Here is a 14,433-nt window from a genome sequence, read left to right on the forward strand (position 1 = left end):
TTGCTCAGGCGCAATGAGTGCATGCAAGCAATTGAGCCTTCTAGGAAGCAGGAGGTGGCACGCGCGGGACGATGCAGCTCAACACTGGCGGGCTTCTGCCGGGCCGTCTCCCAGAAGCAGCAGCAGCGGCACGAAGCAGAAACAGCGGACTGGCGAGCTCTGAGTGTTGCTAGCTGCGGGGACGCGGCGTCGTGCCCCCAGCGGCCAGCCCCTGAAACCCAAAGTGCCACGCGAAGGAATCTAGCGAGTTAGTGCTGCGGATCGCTGCTGGTGGCTGTCGACTGGACGGATGCAGTAAACCAGCATCGAGGGAAGAGTGTGCAGTGGCCACGGGGCATGGACGACAGCCAGCTTAGACAGCGGAGACAGGAGAAGACGCAGACGCAGACGCAGGTGCAGAGTTGCAGACATTGACTTCAGTCCTTGGGTAGGGCACCCTGGCCGCGCTCAGGGCAGCGACGATAGCGACGAGTCAATCGCTCTTTCCCAAAGCACCGGACAGATCTACATAGTACTCACGTCCCGCCAAACTACTCTGCTGCTGCTCTGCGTCGCTCGTACTACATGTTCTCAATCACCACCGAAGGCGACCGGGGTGCAACAGGTGCCCGTCTCTCCCATGGCCTGCACCTTATACCGGTACACAGTGCATTGCTGTCGCATTCAAATTCTCGCGACTTGTGCATGTGCATACCGACAGACTCTCAGTCTATAACACGACTTTATCCACTTTGCGTCATTACATACGGCGCAAGCGCTCTGATCAGATGTTCGCAAAAACGGTTTTCAGGGACCCTTCACAAATACCCTGGCCCTAGCTTTATCGAATGCCGCTCGACCAATTCAGACTCCACGCACACTCGCCACTCTCGGACGCGTCAGTACATCGACGCGGCGCTCAGCGCTACTGGCAGCATGTTTCAAGGCTCGCTCGTGAAATGAAGAGTGTCTGCAGCGGTGCATTTGACAGTGGACGCCGCGTCTGCAGCTTGTGTTTGGCCGTGTTCGCGTATGGAAACGCTCGAAGCTGGTGACATAAGGCGTGCATCCGCCTGCATGGCTTGAGACGACGGGTTGCGCCTTCTGTAAGACATGCTCTCCCTGCACGCGCATCTGTATTTTTCCTTGCGCGCCGCCTTTTTCACAGGTCACTGGCCCCTCCGTCTTTACACATGGGCATGCCGCTTGTTCCAAGTGAGGTGCCGTCCACGCCTCTCGTCCCATCCGTTCAAAATCATGCTAAGACATCACCAGGATACAATAAATCTCCGCCCATCCTAGGTCTTCCCGAGGTCGCTTGTACCTGGCATTGCTTGGCGCCGTCAGGGATTGCCCCTGATGAGACAACTTTGTGGATCATCCTGTTCTGGACAACTCTCCGAACACAATGACTGCTGCAATCCCCATCCTGCGCACCCCATCGCGAATCCACATGTTTCTGATTTCGCAATGCAACGCCCCCTCCTGGAGTATAGCCGCCAACTTGGCCTTCCGGCTATCCTCGTATCCATCGAGCCTTCGCGATTCTGCCTGTGTCTCGCCTTTACAATCCTATCAGCATATCCCTGGTCGTCCTGGCGATATGATAGACTACTTAAGCTCCACGAGCCTGGACACATTGGAAACTCGATACGCGAAACTCTGTTGTCTCCACACACATCATCGTTCGCGCTAACGGTCCGATTGCAATTGTGTTTCACAGGCCTGGCGACCTCCACCTGTTCCTACATAAATTGCTAAGCCGATAATAGATGCTTGAGACTACTGTTCATCTAGGCGTTTAGGTGGCTGATTGATGTCAGAAAGGTGTTCCCCAAGTCAAGAAGTTGATTGTGGCATCTTGAAATCTCGAAATGTCTTCCGGGATCCTTGGGTCTACAGAGGTAGCCGGCGTGCAGAAGGCCTTATTTGAAGGACTCCCGCCCTTGTCAGCCTCGAAACGTCTTTGCCCGTCAAATGGATCTAGCCTCTGTTCCCATGTCGCCTGAGCGGCATGCACGTCGTTTGCCTCTGCCTGTTTACAGTTCCTGAAACCAAGCGAAAGCATGCCATCTGCATCAGCATGGCGTTTGCTCGCTGAGCAATGCTCAGTGACCGGATCCTGGATTGAACGCCATGTATAGTACTCCGCGACGAAACACTTGTAGTGACATTCCCAGATCCAGATCTGGTTCAAGCCTTTCGAAGTGCTGCATCGAGATCTAATGCTACAGCATAGATTCTGGTCGAAGGCCTAGCCTCAGGACTTGTATGCATATCAGTGCAAACCGGTCAATGCGCCAATATTGAATTTGTTCTTGGCAGCTTGAATTGCTTCTTGCACGTAAGCCGAAGAGGTTCAAGGTACAGAAAAACTCTAATATACCGACAAGGTAGTACTTGCCGGTATCAAGCGGAGGAGCGCGGACGCTAACAACCCTACTAGTGCACCCGCCCCCTTGCCGTGTGCAGCATCACACTACAACGCCGGACACGTCACAACAACCGTTGTTTTTCACACAGCTATAATCGTCCCAGTCACCATGGCAAGCTTCTTCTCAACAATTGGAAGACTTCTTGGTCTCGCACAAGACGAGCCTTCTCGGCCAGGCTGGAGTATACCAAGCTACGAAGATGTGTGTCAGGCCCGCGCATCTCTCAAGGCTCTGAATCTACCCACGGAACTTGTTCTCCAGATACTGGACTATGCTCATTACTGGCCACAGTACGAGTACGTTAGCAATTTCAGACAACCTAAGGTCGCTGCTGCTCAAGGCGGTCGTCCTTCGCACGCAACTTTGTGTGCAGACATGGATGCGTTGAACAACACGACCGTGGAGGAGGTGCTTAGATATGGCGAAACATGCAAAATCAAGTCTGTCGAATTCAACATTGCGTCTCTCGATCAAGCCTGGACGTCAGAAAACACACATGGAACGTTCAACACGTCTTCGTGGCTTGAGGTGTCTATCTTGCGCAAGATGGACCACACCACTACGGCCGCGACTGGCCCACACCTCTCTCATATGCGATTCAGCGATCCTTGCGACTACCATCAGACTGTGTCCAGTCAGGGCTGGTCGCTCATCAAGCGGCCACAAAGCGCCAAGCAGGGCCCGCAAGACGGCGAAGGCGACTTTGCATGGTATCTGCAAGGCAATCGCGTGGCTGTCGGTCTCGACGAGTATCGCATTGTCTGGTCAGTAGAGGGACAAGAGGGCAACGAAGGGGCAGGTAGTGGTGAAGGGTTTTTAAATGAGCTTACAGAGGGAGATCGAATCTTGGTTTGGGCTAGAGCCAAGGTGAGTTGCTTGTTCTATGATGGAATACTATGAACTGACACGCACAGTGGCCAGGATGGCAATGCATCGTGGAAAGTGTGAAGATGACTGTACGCTATGGGTTTTAATCTCAGTGGAAGGCGACCAAGCAGCAGCCCGTACAATAGCGTAGAGCTATGTGTAGAGCATTATCGTAGTTGATGATTTGCAATGGGCAATTGATAGTGAGCGACCAGGGTGGATGCGATGATGTCAAGGCCGACTTGTTCGCATCATGAAAGCGTGTGGGCACCGGGCAGAGCACTACTCGGAACTTGCCAGGTCCCCGCAATGCTGTGCATTGAACCCTGCAGAGGTTACAAACGTCTCCAATGGCGACGGGACCCTCTATCGACGTTTGCATGCAGCGAATCAAGCCTCAGCATGCTCTCATTCTGCATGGGCTGGGCATGACCGAGCTCCCCGCCGCCGCATGCCATACCGCTTCATTTTGGGCGTCGACGACGAGACGACGTGACGACGTTGGACACACGACTTGCGTTGCATCTTCTCCACCTCCTCACCCAGTCTCGACGCGTTGTCATCTTGACACTCTCTAACAGGCAGTCTCCGCCAGAAGACGAGTCGAAGCGCGCCCCTCCCCCGCCCCGCCCCTCGCTGCACCGTACCTGCCTCACACCATGGCGGACCACGCCGACGCAACCAAGAAAGACGGCCGTATTCCCTCTCCGCTGCACTCCCTTGCCAGCTCGACAGCTTCATTGGGACGCTCTCCGCCGCCGGCGCTGAAAATGGCGTCCAGCCCAGATCCCCGCTCGCATCGGGGAAGCTTCGCAGAGCAGATGAGAGGCACCCCGTCGTCACCTCGCGCGTCGCGGCAGCCCTCTCTCACACAATCGGCGCTCCAAGAGCTGCTGAACAATCCGCCTACCAAGGGCGGCGATGCGAAGTTCCAGTCTCGCGATTGGAGCTCGGTGCGACTGGGCGAGCTTGTGGATCCCAGCTTGGTGAGGTTTGTCGAGTACGACACGAGCGTCGAGGATGCCACCAGTGTGAGTCTTGTTGTTGTTGCGCACGAGGCCGGGCTTGCGCTCACATGCACAGATTCTGGTCCAACATGGCGCCCCCAATGTCATCCTGCTGCGTGACACCAAGGACACACGCTACGCGACCGGCACCTTCGACTACAGCGACCTCAACGCCTACCTCCTCCTCGTGGTCGGCCTCGCGCACCCCGACGAGGAAGACGTCGCCTCCTTCGATGAGTTGGCCAAGAAGGGACGCGAAGGAAAGCCGATTCCGCTGCGGGACGTCAAGGAGGTGGGCAACAAGAAGGAGCCGCTGATAACGCTGCCACACACAGCCGACCTGACCAAAGCTATCGAGGTGTTTGGTAGCGGCGTACACAGAGTCCTGGTGGCCGAGGAGGGCACGACGGACGTCATTGGGGTGCTGACGCAGCTCCAGCTGGTCAAGTTCTTTTGGGAGAACAGGCAGAGCTTCCCAGACGTTGACCAGCTGTACCCGCGACTCATAAAGGACCTGGCCATTGGCTCCAAAACTGTTTTGGCCATCAAGTGAGCACCCGCCCCTTGCTGCCACTACCAACAAGCCACTAACATTGTGCAGCGGCGACAAGCCTCTTGCAAGCGCCCTCGAGCTCATGAACAACGAAGGCGTCTCCTCACTGCCTGTCCTCGACGCCCAGAACAACGTCATTGGCAACATATCCCATGTGGACGTCCGAGTAAGCCCGCCTCTCCCCGCAGCACCCTCCAGCAACTGACCGTCACGCCAGCTCCTCACCAAGTCCACATCGCTTCCCCTCCTGCGATCCTCCTGCATCCATTTCATCTCCGTAATCCTTTCCGAACGCGGCATGAACGACGGCAAGGACTCGTTCCCTGTTTTCCACGTGAATCCCTACAGCACACTTGCGCACACCGTTGCGAAGCTCGTGGCAACACGCTCACACCGCATGTGGGTTGTCGACAGCCCATCGCCCTCGTCTTCGGGTCCACCAACGCCCGCACTGCAACCCGCGTCTCTTGTTCCGCCGTCACCCATCACACCTCTCCCAGCAACGCACATTGGTCCCACGCCGGTCAATTCCACGTCTCCTACACACCTTGCTGGAACGGGGGCAGTGGCACCCGCCATCTCTGCATCCGCCATCAGTGGCGCCAGTCTGTCTGGCAGGCTAAGTGGCGTCATCAGTTTGACGGATGTCTTGAACCTGTTTGCAAAAGCGAGCGGGCTGCATCCCCACGATCCGGACGAGGCAAGGCGTGCGCGGCGGAGAAGCAGCTCAAGCAGTATGCGGAGAAGCATGGACAGTGCACGAAGTGAGAGTGTATCTGCCATCGCCGGTCGTCGCGGCAGTGTCAATGAGCGAGAAAAGAATGTCCAAGGGCTGGGCATTGCGCGAGGTCGTGGAAATGCCTGATCCGATGGTAACATGGTCATGGACTTGATTGCACAATATTTGGCGTTGTAAGTGGCATATGAGGTACGAACGCTCTCATTCACAAGAAAGCTTTGGCGTTTTTGGGCGTACATCTCTGCATGGTTTCGCACAATCTGGAACATCTCACGACATAGTCATTGATAGAATCGCACTTTGAATCTCCGCAATCCTTGTTCCCGACGCCTCCTTGACCATGACCTTCCAAAAGGCATCCATCCTTGCATGATATGTTTTCCACAACTTGGGCATGTGCACCACGTCTTGCACGCAATACTCCAAGACGATGGGCTGTAACAGACGTTCAGCGAAGACGGCATACGATCCACCTTTCCCCGGGCAAAACAGCTTGATCCCCTGCTTTTTGACACTCCCAGCGTACCTCCGAGCCTCAGATGACATGCCGTTGTTATGTTCCATGCACCATGCTAGACCAACTAGATGATGGCGTGGTTTGCGGGACCGAGTGGCGAGTTCCATGAGCTGCAGATGCTCGACGCACTTTAGTGCAATCTCAAAGTGAGCGAAGAGTCCGTCGGAGTCGTTACGCACGTCGAAGAAGACTTTGAGTATGGTGGGTGACTCCAAGACGGACTTGAGGGTCAGTACTGGCTCAGTGGGACATGTCTGCTTTCCAGCTGCTGTTGCGGATACGGGGTCTGGTAATGTTGCTGTTGCTGAAGTAATAGGAGCTGGTGTGTAGAAGCCGGCTGCACCCAGGCTGTCAATGTCGGTGAGATACACTGTGTCCATGGGCAAGACGTAGAGCGTGAGTAGGGAAATCGTGCCAGTACGGCTGAGCTTTGCGCTTTCGAGATCTACGTACAGGCTCGGAGGAGATCTTGGAAGTCCCTTGATGCATGACAGGGGGGCTGAAATCTCACTTGCTGTCGAGACGAAGGTCGTGGTCGTCATGGTGGATGAGTACCAATGGTGTGTAACTTCGCGTGCAGCGGGGTCGTTTTATATCAATGGACAAAGAGGGCGAGAAGGCTCTGGAACAAGATAAGTGTAGCGAGTCAAATGTCTTAGGTGCGTGAAACACTAGAGCGTTGTGAATGGTGTGTGCCATTCTCCATAGTTCGAATCGTTGCTTGAAACTGATGCTCTTGCATTCTGTTTGCGAGCAAGTTGTAATCTGAACCAAATACGGAGTTGCTTTTGAAACAATTGCATGGCATTAATACATGTTTGTCTTTCCACAAAAGTGCTGAAGCTCAACCCTTGTCAATTATACATGCATACGTTCTGCGCGTGAGTGCTTCTTTGTCCTTCCAGGCCGACGCACAGGCTTGGATGAATTCATGTCTTCGTGACCAAGGCCGTGTTGCTACACAGTATTGCCGTCCCTATCTTCCAAGAGCATGAAGCCAATAACCACTTGTCTCATAGCCTTGAGCTCTGGCTGCCAAAAGAAATATCGTCGTCCTCCTTGAACACTATCTGCGCTCGATCACTTCTTGAACTGGCCTCTCCTTCCAGTGCCTTCCTGAGTTTGGCTACGTAACTCCCAAATTCGCCGAAACAGCTCAGATCCATCGATCGGGTGCATGTGAGGAGGTTTTTTGTCGCCGCTAGCAGAACATCGTATTGGCGTTTCGTTTTGATGTAGATCTTCCGGATATTATCTTCCTTCCTATCATCATCGGCGGATGAGATGGAGGATGGGACTGGTGAGAGGATTGCGCAATTCTGTGACGGTACTGCGTTCGCCTTGAGATTAATGTTCTCCGCGGATAGGCGTGCGTTGTCCTCCTTCACTTGCTTAATCTCTTCGGTCAGGTTCTTCTCCTCAGCCTTGGGCTTCAAGATGTCGCCCAGTACTTCTGCATGTCTTCGCTGCTCCTCCTTGCGCTCTTGTCTCTCTTGATCGTATTGATTTCGCAACGCTCGAAGCTCACTCTGCAGCTTCGTATTGTTGACAAAGCTATCCTGCACCTGCCCATCAAGACGACGCGATCTCACCTTCTCATCCTCGAGACCTTGAGTAAACTTCGACTCCTCCTGGTCGTGTTTTATCTGCAGATTTTGCCTTTCCAAACTCGCGTTGGCCTTTTCTTTTTCCAACTCTTGCTCTAGACGGTGAACTCTTTCAGTAGCCGCTTGCAGATCTCGCCGTAGACGTTGGATCTCTTCGGCCTTCGTATCGGTCTCATGGGCGACGTGCTCGAGGCCAGGCTTCAAATCAGTTATGCTGTTCGGGGAGTCCGCCTTTGGGATTATCCACAGTGGGGTGCGATCCGTAGCTGGGGAGTTTGCAGGAGGTCTATGTGGCTGATGGAGCTTCAGGTGGAGCAGCATAGTTTTGGGTCGTGCTTTCTTGTTGGTTCCGGGCTTTTCAGGCTCTTCACCTGTCTCAGAATCCGAACTGAGCTCGATAATTTCTGGCAGTGAAGCCGTACTAGCGTCCACCTTTACGCCGATGTTCGCCTTTGCTTCAATTTTAGCAACTTTGGAGGCGCGCTTCTGGCTGTCTCCGACCTCAAGCGCAGCTGCCGATCTTTTTCTTTGACTAGATGCGTCGGACTTGCCCTTGCTCTTAGTTGCATTCTTCGTTGAACATCCTGCCCGTCGCTTACTTACTCTAGTTGCTTTCATAACCATGCTCCTATCAGTAGATTCACGTCCTATACTAGGCGATTTGACTGGATAACGTTCCTGTTCTGTAGTCCGCACATGCGAACAATGCTGAGAAGGAGAATTATCTGTCCACGGACTGGTGAGAGAGCGTGCGAGCGAACGTCTTTCGTCTAAGCTGGGCGGCGTAAGATATGGCGTGGCTCTTTTAGGGCTGTGACGATACGCTGAACCACGATCGTGGAGTAGCGTTACGAAGAGGTCCGGTGGCTCAACGCTTCGCGTGGGGATGTGTATCGCAGATGTTGTTGGAGGTTTGTCAAAAGCCGGCACAAGAGGCGTTGGAGTGAGGGTATATGCAGATCGCTGGGGCAGCCAGGCTTCTGGCTCTATTGAAGGTGAGCTAACGCGACCCGAACAGTCGCTGACCGAGGAGAAGGTAGAGGATCGTCTAGTACGAGTGTAAGTCATAGCGCAAGTATCAAAACCTCTCGTATCAAGCAACAAGTAGTCCCGCAAAACATGCAAAAGAGTGAGGTGAGGGAAAGAGAGCGACATACGAGGATAGGTCCTGGATGCAGTGGCCGACGCACTAAAAAACGACAGCCTGAGAGTGGCTAGGTACTTGAAGGTTCAGCGGTGAGTCAGTCGCGAAAGCAGTTGGCTATAGACAGACTATACGAAGCACGTGTGCCTCGATATCCGGTCAGAGTGGAGTGCATAAAGGATAGAGGAGTGAAGCACTGCGAGAGTGCAAAGGATTTAGGAGATGTTGCTTCAGAGCTCTGCAACCGACGACCAAAGGTCTGAATGAGGTGAAGTTGGCAAGCCCGATAAGAGCATCCATACATGAGGCTCACAGATCAAGTGAAGCAATCTACGGCTACTTGTCAATACGAAAAGCGAGTGGGGGCGACCTGAACGCCTGAACCGATGCACAGAGTCTCGCTGGCCGCAACTGAAGCCTGACAATATTGCGTATAACTCCAGGCTATGCGTTGAGTCTCTGCCTGCTGCACTTTGGTCACTTTTTGCCGTAGTTGACAAGACGTATTACGTGAATATACGACACCATCATTGAATGGCACCATGTCGGCTGCCAGTAAATAAAGTTCGATTAAAAAAGGTCCAACGCCAGTCTTGGTCTGATGTTTACCCTATCCGATCATCAAGCTATGCCATCGCAGCACTCTCTGCACGCCAAATCCCAAAGTATATGCCAATAATACATCGCATCGTGAAGAACCCTAGAAGGAAGAAGAAAAATAAACACGCCCCGTCCTAAAATCTTTACACCATCCGCGTACTAATACATGTCCGATGACTCTTCACGCTCCTGTCTCATGCTGGGAGCCACGCTTTGTCGCCCACTTCTACCGGTGCGGCTTCCGGCGGCCGATGCACTTCTGATTACACTTTCCCCGTCTTCGCCCTTTAGCTCTCGCTCCTTTTCTAGCATGGCTCGTAGATCGGCATTTTCTTCGACTTTCTGTTCCAGACGCTTCCTCGCACCACTGCGATCGAGAAGTCTGGCTTCTCGCTCGGCTTTCAATCGGCGCTCCAGCTCCTTGAGACGATGTATCCATTTCTGCTCACTAGGTTGAAGCGGTCCTGCTGCGGGGTACGGGTGCCCTGTTGGTTGGTTTTGGAGCTGTTCAACGACGGAAGCGGACTGCGCGCGGAGAAGGGTTTGTGCCATGCTAGCTCGTTTCGTTGACGTCGGCGAGCCATTGCGGGAGGGCGAACGGCTGACGATGACTTCATTGCCGGATTGCGTAGTTGTGGTGATGGCACGAAGGGTCTGGACTTCTGTGCGCAGATTCTTGTTCTCCGTTCGAAGCTTTGTTACTTCTGTGGAGTTGACGTCAACAAGCCCGCCACGGACGGTACTTGGTCGACCAATCGACATGGATTGTCGCTGTGCCTGGACCATCCTTTCGAGCTGATCCAATCGCTTGACACGAACATCTAGAGTATGCTCCAGAGTTTGGTAGTCCCGGATCAAATCTTTCTCCATTGTTCGTATCCGGATCTTAAAGCCTCCAATGATGCCCTCAACGGTCTTGACAGCCAAGATTATGTTCTTGTTGAAACCCTGGATGTTCTTGGATATGAGCTCCATGGAAGTAAGCTCACCATTAACAAGAGCGTTATTGCGACACCACTCGGCACCACACAGTGTGGACAGGCGGTTCCACAACGCGTAGAGCAAATTATTACGCTCGAGCAACTGCTCCTTGTACTGCCTCTCAAGACCGTGAAGTCTTTGGCGGTCTTGGCTGCGAAGTGTTTCCAGCTCGAGTACTCTGGTTTCGTGCTGCTGCACCGTCTTGCTGACTGACTGATGGCCCCGCTTTGCTGTCTCGTAATTGTTTTGCTCTTGACGTCGGGCCTGGCGCTCGCGTTCAAAGTAGCTCTGCGAGTCGACGGCTCTCGAGTCCGGTGTTCTCCAATAGTGTATCACGGTTGCGAAGCAAGCGGTCCTTTTCCGTGAGGTCGTTCTTGGTGATCTCAAGCTCCTGCGTGATAGTCTCAAGGTCGCGTTGCAACTTCGAAATATCCTTGGTGGCATGTTAGAATTCAGCTTCTTAGCGGGGGTGTCTTTACATACTTTGAAAAGACTGGGTCTCGACCCGTTGGGGTTGCCGAGAGAGTCACGAAGGCCTTGCTCAAGCTCCTCGAGTCGCTGTTTCCAGGTTGAAGCCTCTACTTCCTTGCTTGAAAGATTTTTCCGTAACCTCCTGGCGTCTTCCTTGAGCTTGGACAGCTGTCCATTGAGCTCGTTGATAATCTTTTCTGCTTCCTGCTTCCCTTGATTCTCCAGTACGTCACGCTGCTGACGTTCCCCGGCAAATCGCTCTTCGAGGTCTCGCAGGCGTTCCTTGCCATCTTGTATGGTGATTTGAGCATTGTTGTACGCAGACTCCAGCTCGCCAATCTTTATCTTGTCTCCCTCTTGTTCCTCGCGCAGGAAATCAATCTCCCCTTGGCAGGTCTCCAATTGAACTTCAAGTCTTTCTGTCTTTGATCTCTCATCGTTGAGAAGCTTGTCTTGTCTGCCCAATTCGTGGTTGGCATCTGCAAGCTCGCTCTCCAGAGTGTGAATCTTTCGCAGACTAGCGTCTCGATCGTCCTCGAGATTCAACAGACTCTCGCTTACGTTCTTCATCTCTTGCTGCAGTGCATTGAAGTCCTCCGTTGTGTTTTCGAGCTCGATTATAAGTCGTTCGCGTTCTTGTTGTCTCTGGTCAAGTTCGTTTTCGAGTCGCTGGACTGTGTCGAGTGCCTCCTGTCTGAGTTCCTCGCACTCCTGCTCCTTGTCCTGCAACATTTCCAAAGCCTCGTCTCTTTCGTTCGAAAGTGCTTGTAGATCCTCTGTGGAAGCTTCGATTTCTTTCTCAAGCTCTGTAACTTTGTTCTCTGCGGTTTCCAGCATGTCCAAGTGTCCGTTAAGTTGATCATCGAGTTCCTTGTAAGACAGTTTCATTTGGGACAGCTCGTCCCTCAGTGTAGCATACTTGCTTTCGAGATCTTCTCGTTCTGGGTCACTGATCTGGGTAACGCGTGTGCCACCGCTCGCCCTAGATACAGACCGCATGTGGTTGCGCGATATCGATCGTTCGAGGATACTGTCGCCGGCGACCGATCCGGCATCTCCACGACGGATGGTCAATTTCAAGCCTTCGTTCTCTTCACGGAGGCGCAAGTTCTCGCGATTTCTCGAGGTAAGCATAGAGACCTGAGCATGGAGGTCGCGCTGCAGTTTGTCGTTATCGCTCTGCAACTGATCGACCAAGGTTCCGCTTGTGCCACCAATAGACAGTGGAGCGGCCTGCTCATTGTTGCCCTCGGAGCCTGACTGAGATCGAGATGTAAACGACTGATGGATTCGCCGAGTGCTGTTGTAAATTTTGTTGATGTGGTGGTTCGTCGCAGGTTGTTGCTGCAGTTGTGCGTTCTGCGTCTTCAGTCGCTGCACCTCAGCTCGAAGGTTTTCACTCTCAATCTCGGCTTGCTGGCATCGGGTCTCGACCTGTTCACGTCGAGCACGTTCCTCTTCAATGTCTTCTCTCAACATAGCCTCATCGCGGCTAGCAGATTCTCCTGATGGGCTCTTGTCCCTCATGGTTTTTATGTAGTCTGCCATTCGCCGGGTGTCAGCTTCTTTCTGAAGAGCTTCCTGCTTCCACTGCTCGACAATGGTCTCTGTGCTTTCTAAACGCTCGCGGAGAAATTCGATCTCTTCTTCGAGCTCAGCCTGTCGCTCCGAGCCGTCACTCTTGCCATCGTCAGAGCCACTGCCGATCTCTCTTGTTGGCACCAGTCCTTCCTCGTGCGCTTTCAGTCTGCGCTCGAGATCTCGTAGCTTTTTCCGCAATGACTGGGTCTCTTTCTTTTCAGTCGCAAGGTCGGTCTGTAACTGGACGTTCTTGGAGATCATGTCCTTGACGCCCTCGTCAGATCGGTTCTGTAACGCCTGGTCAAGGAAGTGGATCTTGAGTTTCAGGTCGAAGTTCTCTTTGCTGAGCTTGTCGATTTTACTGTTCTGCTCCTTGAGGGTCAGGTTGTGTTTACTCCGCGTAAAAGGAGTGGCCATGTGTCGCTTATCCGGTGATCGCGAATGCTTTGCACGGAACTCGCGAGCGATAGTATCGGGCACCTGGATATCCTGTACGTGTCTGGCGATGACAGTGTCGGTTGGAGCAGAAGCCTGCACGCTTGGAGCACGTGGCGTCTCCGGAGGGGTCCCAACGCCGGGGTGTTCTTCATCAAGTCGGCCCAGACTTGCATCCGGATGGAGCAGGCCAGAGAGCGAGTTGTTACTAAAGCTCCGATGCTTTTCCCAAGGATTGGTGTCACTATACCCAGACATTGACGATGCGATGCTGCCGAGACTGGGTAGCCTTGAAAGACCTAGGCTGCTCCTATGTGGCACTGATCGAGGCACTGCGCCGCCTGTCTGCAAGGCATAGTCTGCGCCGAGACTGGCTGTACTAGCACCATCGCCAGACGCATCTGAACGATTCGTGAAGGAAGACACCGATGAGCGCTGGCTTGAATGGCGGTTCTGCAGGAAGCTCGGTCGCTTCTTTGAGCTTGGTGACGTTAGGGACGCGGAGGCTGGGTGAGGAACGGCGAGACTCTCCATGCTGAGGTCGTGATCTGAGGTGAGAAGCGACGATGCTTCTTCGAGCTGAGTAAAGTCCGGGGCCTTCACGGTCGAGGCGCTCGACGTCGGACGCAGGGAATGGTCCACTTCTTTCATCTCAGCGCCTCCGAAGACTTGCGCATCGCTTGAGCCGTCTGGTCCTGACTCGTTGCCGTCGGCAGAGCCTCCCACGGTTGTCCGCGACTGGTTGCGCAGCGCAGCGTCCGCAGAGGGCGAGGACGGCGCGGCCTCTGAGGTTGAAGCAGCAGCAGCATCATCCGGTGAGTCCTCATCGCCAAAGTCCAGCCGCCGAGCCGCGGGCGTCTTGTATGCGTCCGCCGGCGTGGGTGGTTCGTCGGACAGGATCGAGGAGTCGGGGTCATGGGTGGGCTTGGTCGGCGTGTTTCCGCTCCGCACCTCGAGCTTCTTGGGCTTCTTCTTCGGCTTGGTCATCTCTTCCAGATTGGCCATGACCCTTTGCAGGTCGGCGTCGGACTGTGCCTCGGGCGACTGTGGACGCGCGGTTCCTGGTGAGCCGCCGAACAGGTAGGTGTCGTCCGCTCCAGACAAACCCCGCGCTGCCTCGGCCTGCGCAGGGGCTTCGGGCAGGAAGCTCGACTCGAGGTCCATAAGCTGGCGCTTCATCTCGTGGTCCGTGAGCACACTGCCGTCGGCATGCGTGTTGCCCTCGTTAAAGTCTTGCTGCAGGAAGCTGTCTTCGCCGTCAGTGGGCAGGGGCGGTAGGTCCAAGTCGGGCGCATTGGAGCTCTTGACATGGTCGGTTTCGGAGACGCTATGCGCCATGTCGTCCAAGGGTCCATGTGCTGGTGACGGTGAAGAGGGTGCGGAACTGGGAAAGTCGTCGGTCGAGGTCGCTGGCGCACTGGGGGCGGCCATTTGAGCGAGTGCGCACGGTGCGTATGAGGAAGTCGCGTCGATCTGAAGTGGTTCGCGAGGTCATCAGCATAGTGATTTGGGTCGAG

The 14,433-nt window shown here is 54.2% G+C and overlaps 4 protein-coding genes across 4 annotated transcripts; 2 read left to right on the forward strand and 2 right to left on the reverse strand.

The window, feature by feature from the left end:
• Nucleotides 1–2,522: 2,522 nt before the first annotated feature.
• On the forward strand, nucleotides 2,523–3,314 carry SNOG_14602 (hypothetical protein; the record flags this gene model as incomplete). The annotated part of the gene is made up of 1 exon (XM_001804732.1): nucleotides 2,523–3,314. One exon carries the CDS (start codon nucleotides 2,523–2,525, stop codon nucleotides 3,312–3,314), a length of 792 nt encoding a protein of 263 aa, XP_001804784.1.
• A 626-nt stretch (nucleotides 3,315–3,940) lies between these two features.
• On the forward strand, nucleotides 3,941–5,706 carry SNOG_14603 (hypothetical protein; the record flags this gene model as incomplete). Its single annotated transcript, XM_001804733.1, has 4 exons — nucleotides 3,941–4,312; nucleotides 4,365–4,837; nucleotides 4,890–5,007; nucleotides 5,059–5,706. 4 exons carry the CDS (start codon nucleotides 3,941–3,943, stop codon nucleotides 5,704–5,706), a joined length of 1,611 nt encoding a protein of 536 aa, XP_001804785.1.
• SNOG_14605 (hypothetical protein) lies at nucleotides 5,569–8,328 on the reverse strand (the record flags this gene model as incomplete). Its single annotated transcript, XM_001804734.1, has 5 exons — nucleotides 5,569–5,702; nucleotides 5,880–6,542; nucleotides 6,970–7,054; nucleotides 7,117–8,216; nucleotides 8,304–8,328. 5 exons carry the CDS (start codon nucleotides 8,326–8,328, stop codon nucleotides 5,569–5,571), a joined length of 2,007 nt encoding a protein of 668 aa, XP_001804786.1.
• Nucleotides 8,329–9,607: 1,279 nt separating this feature from the next.
• SNOG_14606 (hypothetical protein) lies at nucleotides 9,608–14,347 on the reverse strand (the record flags this gene model as incomplete). Its single annotated transcript, XM_001804735.1, has 2 exons — nucleotides 9,608–10,717; nucleotides 10,913–14,347. 2 exons carry the CDS (start codon nucleotides 14,345–14,347, stop codon nucleotides 9,608–9,610), a joined length of 4,545 nt encoding a protein of 1,514 aa, XP_001804787.1.
• Nucleotides 14,348–14,433: the final 86 nt, after the last annotated feature.

This window comes from Parastagonospora nodorum (genome assembly GCF_000146915.1).
Source record: "Parastagonospora nodorum SN15 chromosome Unknown scaffold_32, whole genome shotgun sequence".
Lineage (NCBI taxonomy): Eukaryota > Fungi > Ascomycota > Dothideomycetes > Pleosporales > Phaeosphaeriaceae > Parastagonospora > Parastagonospora nodorum.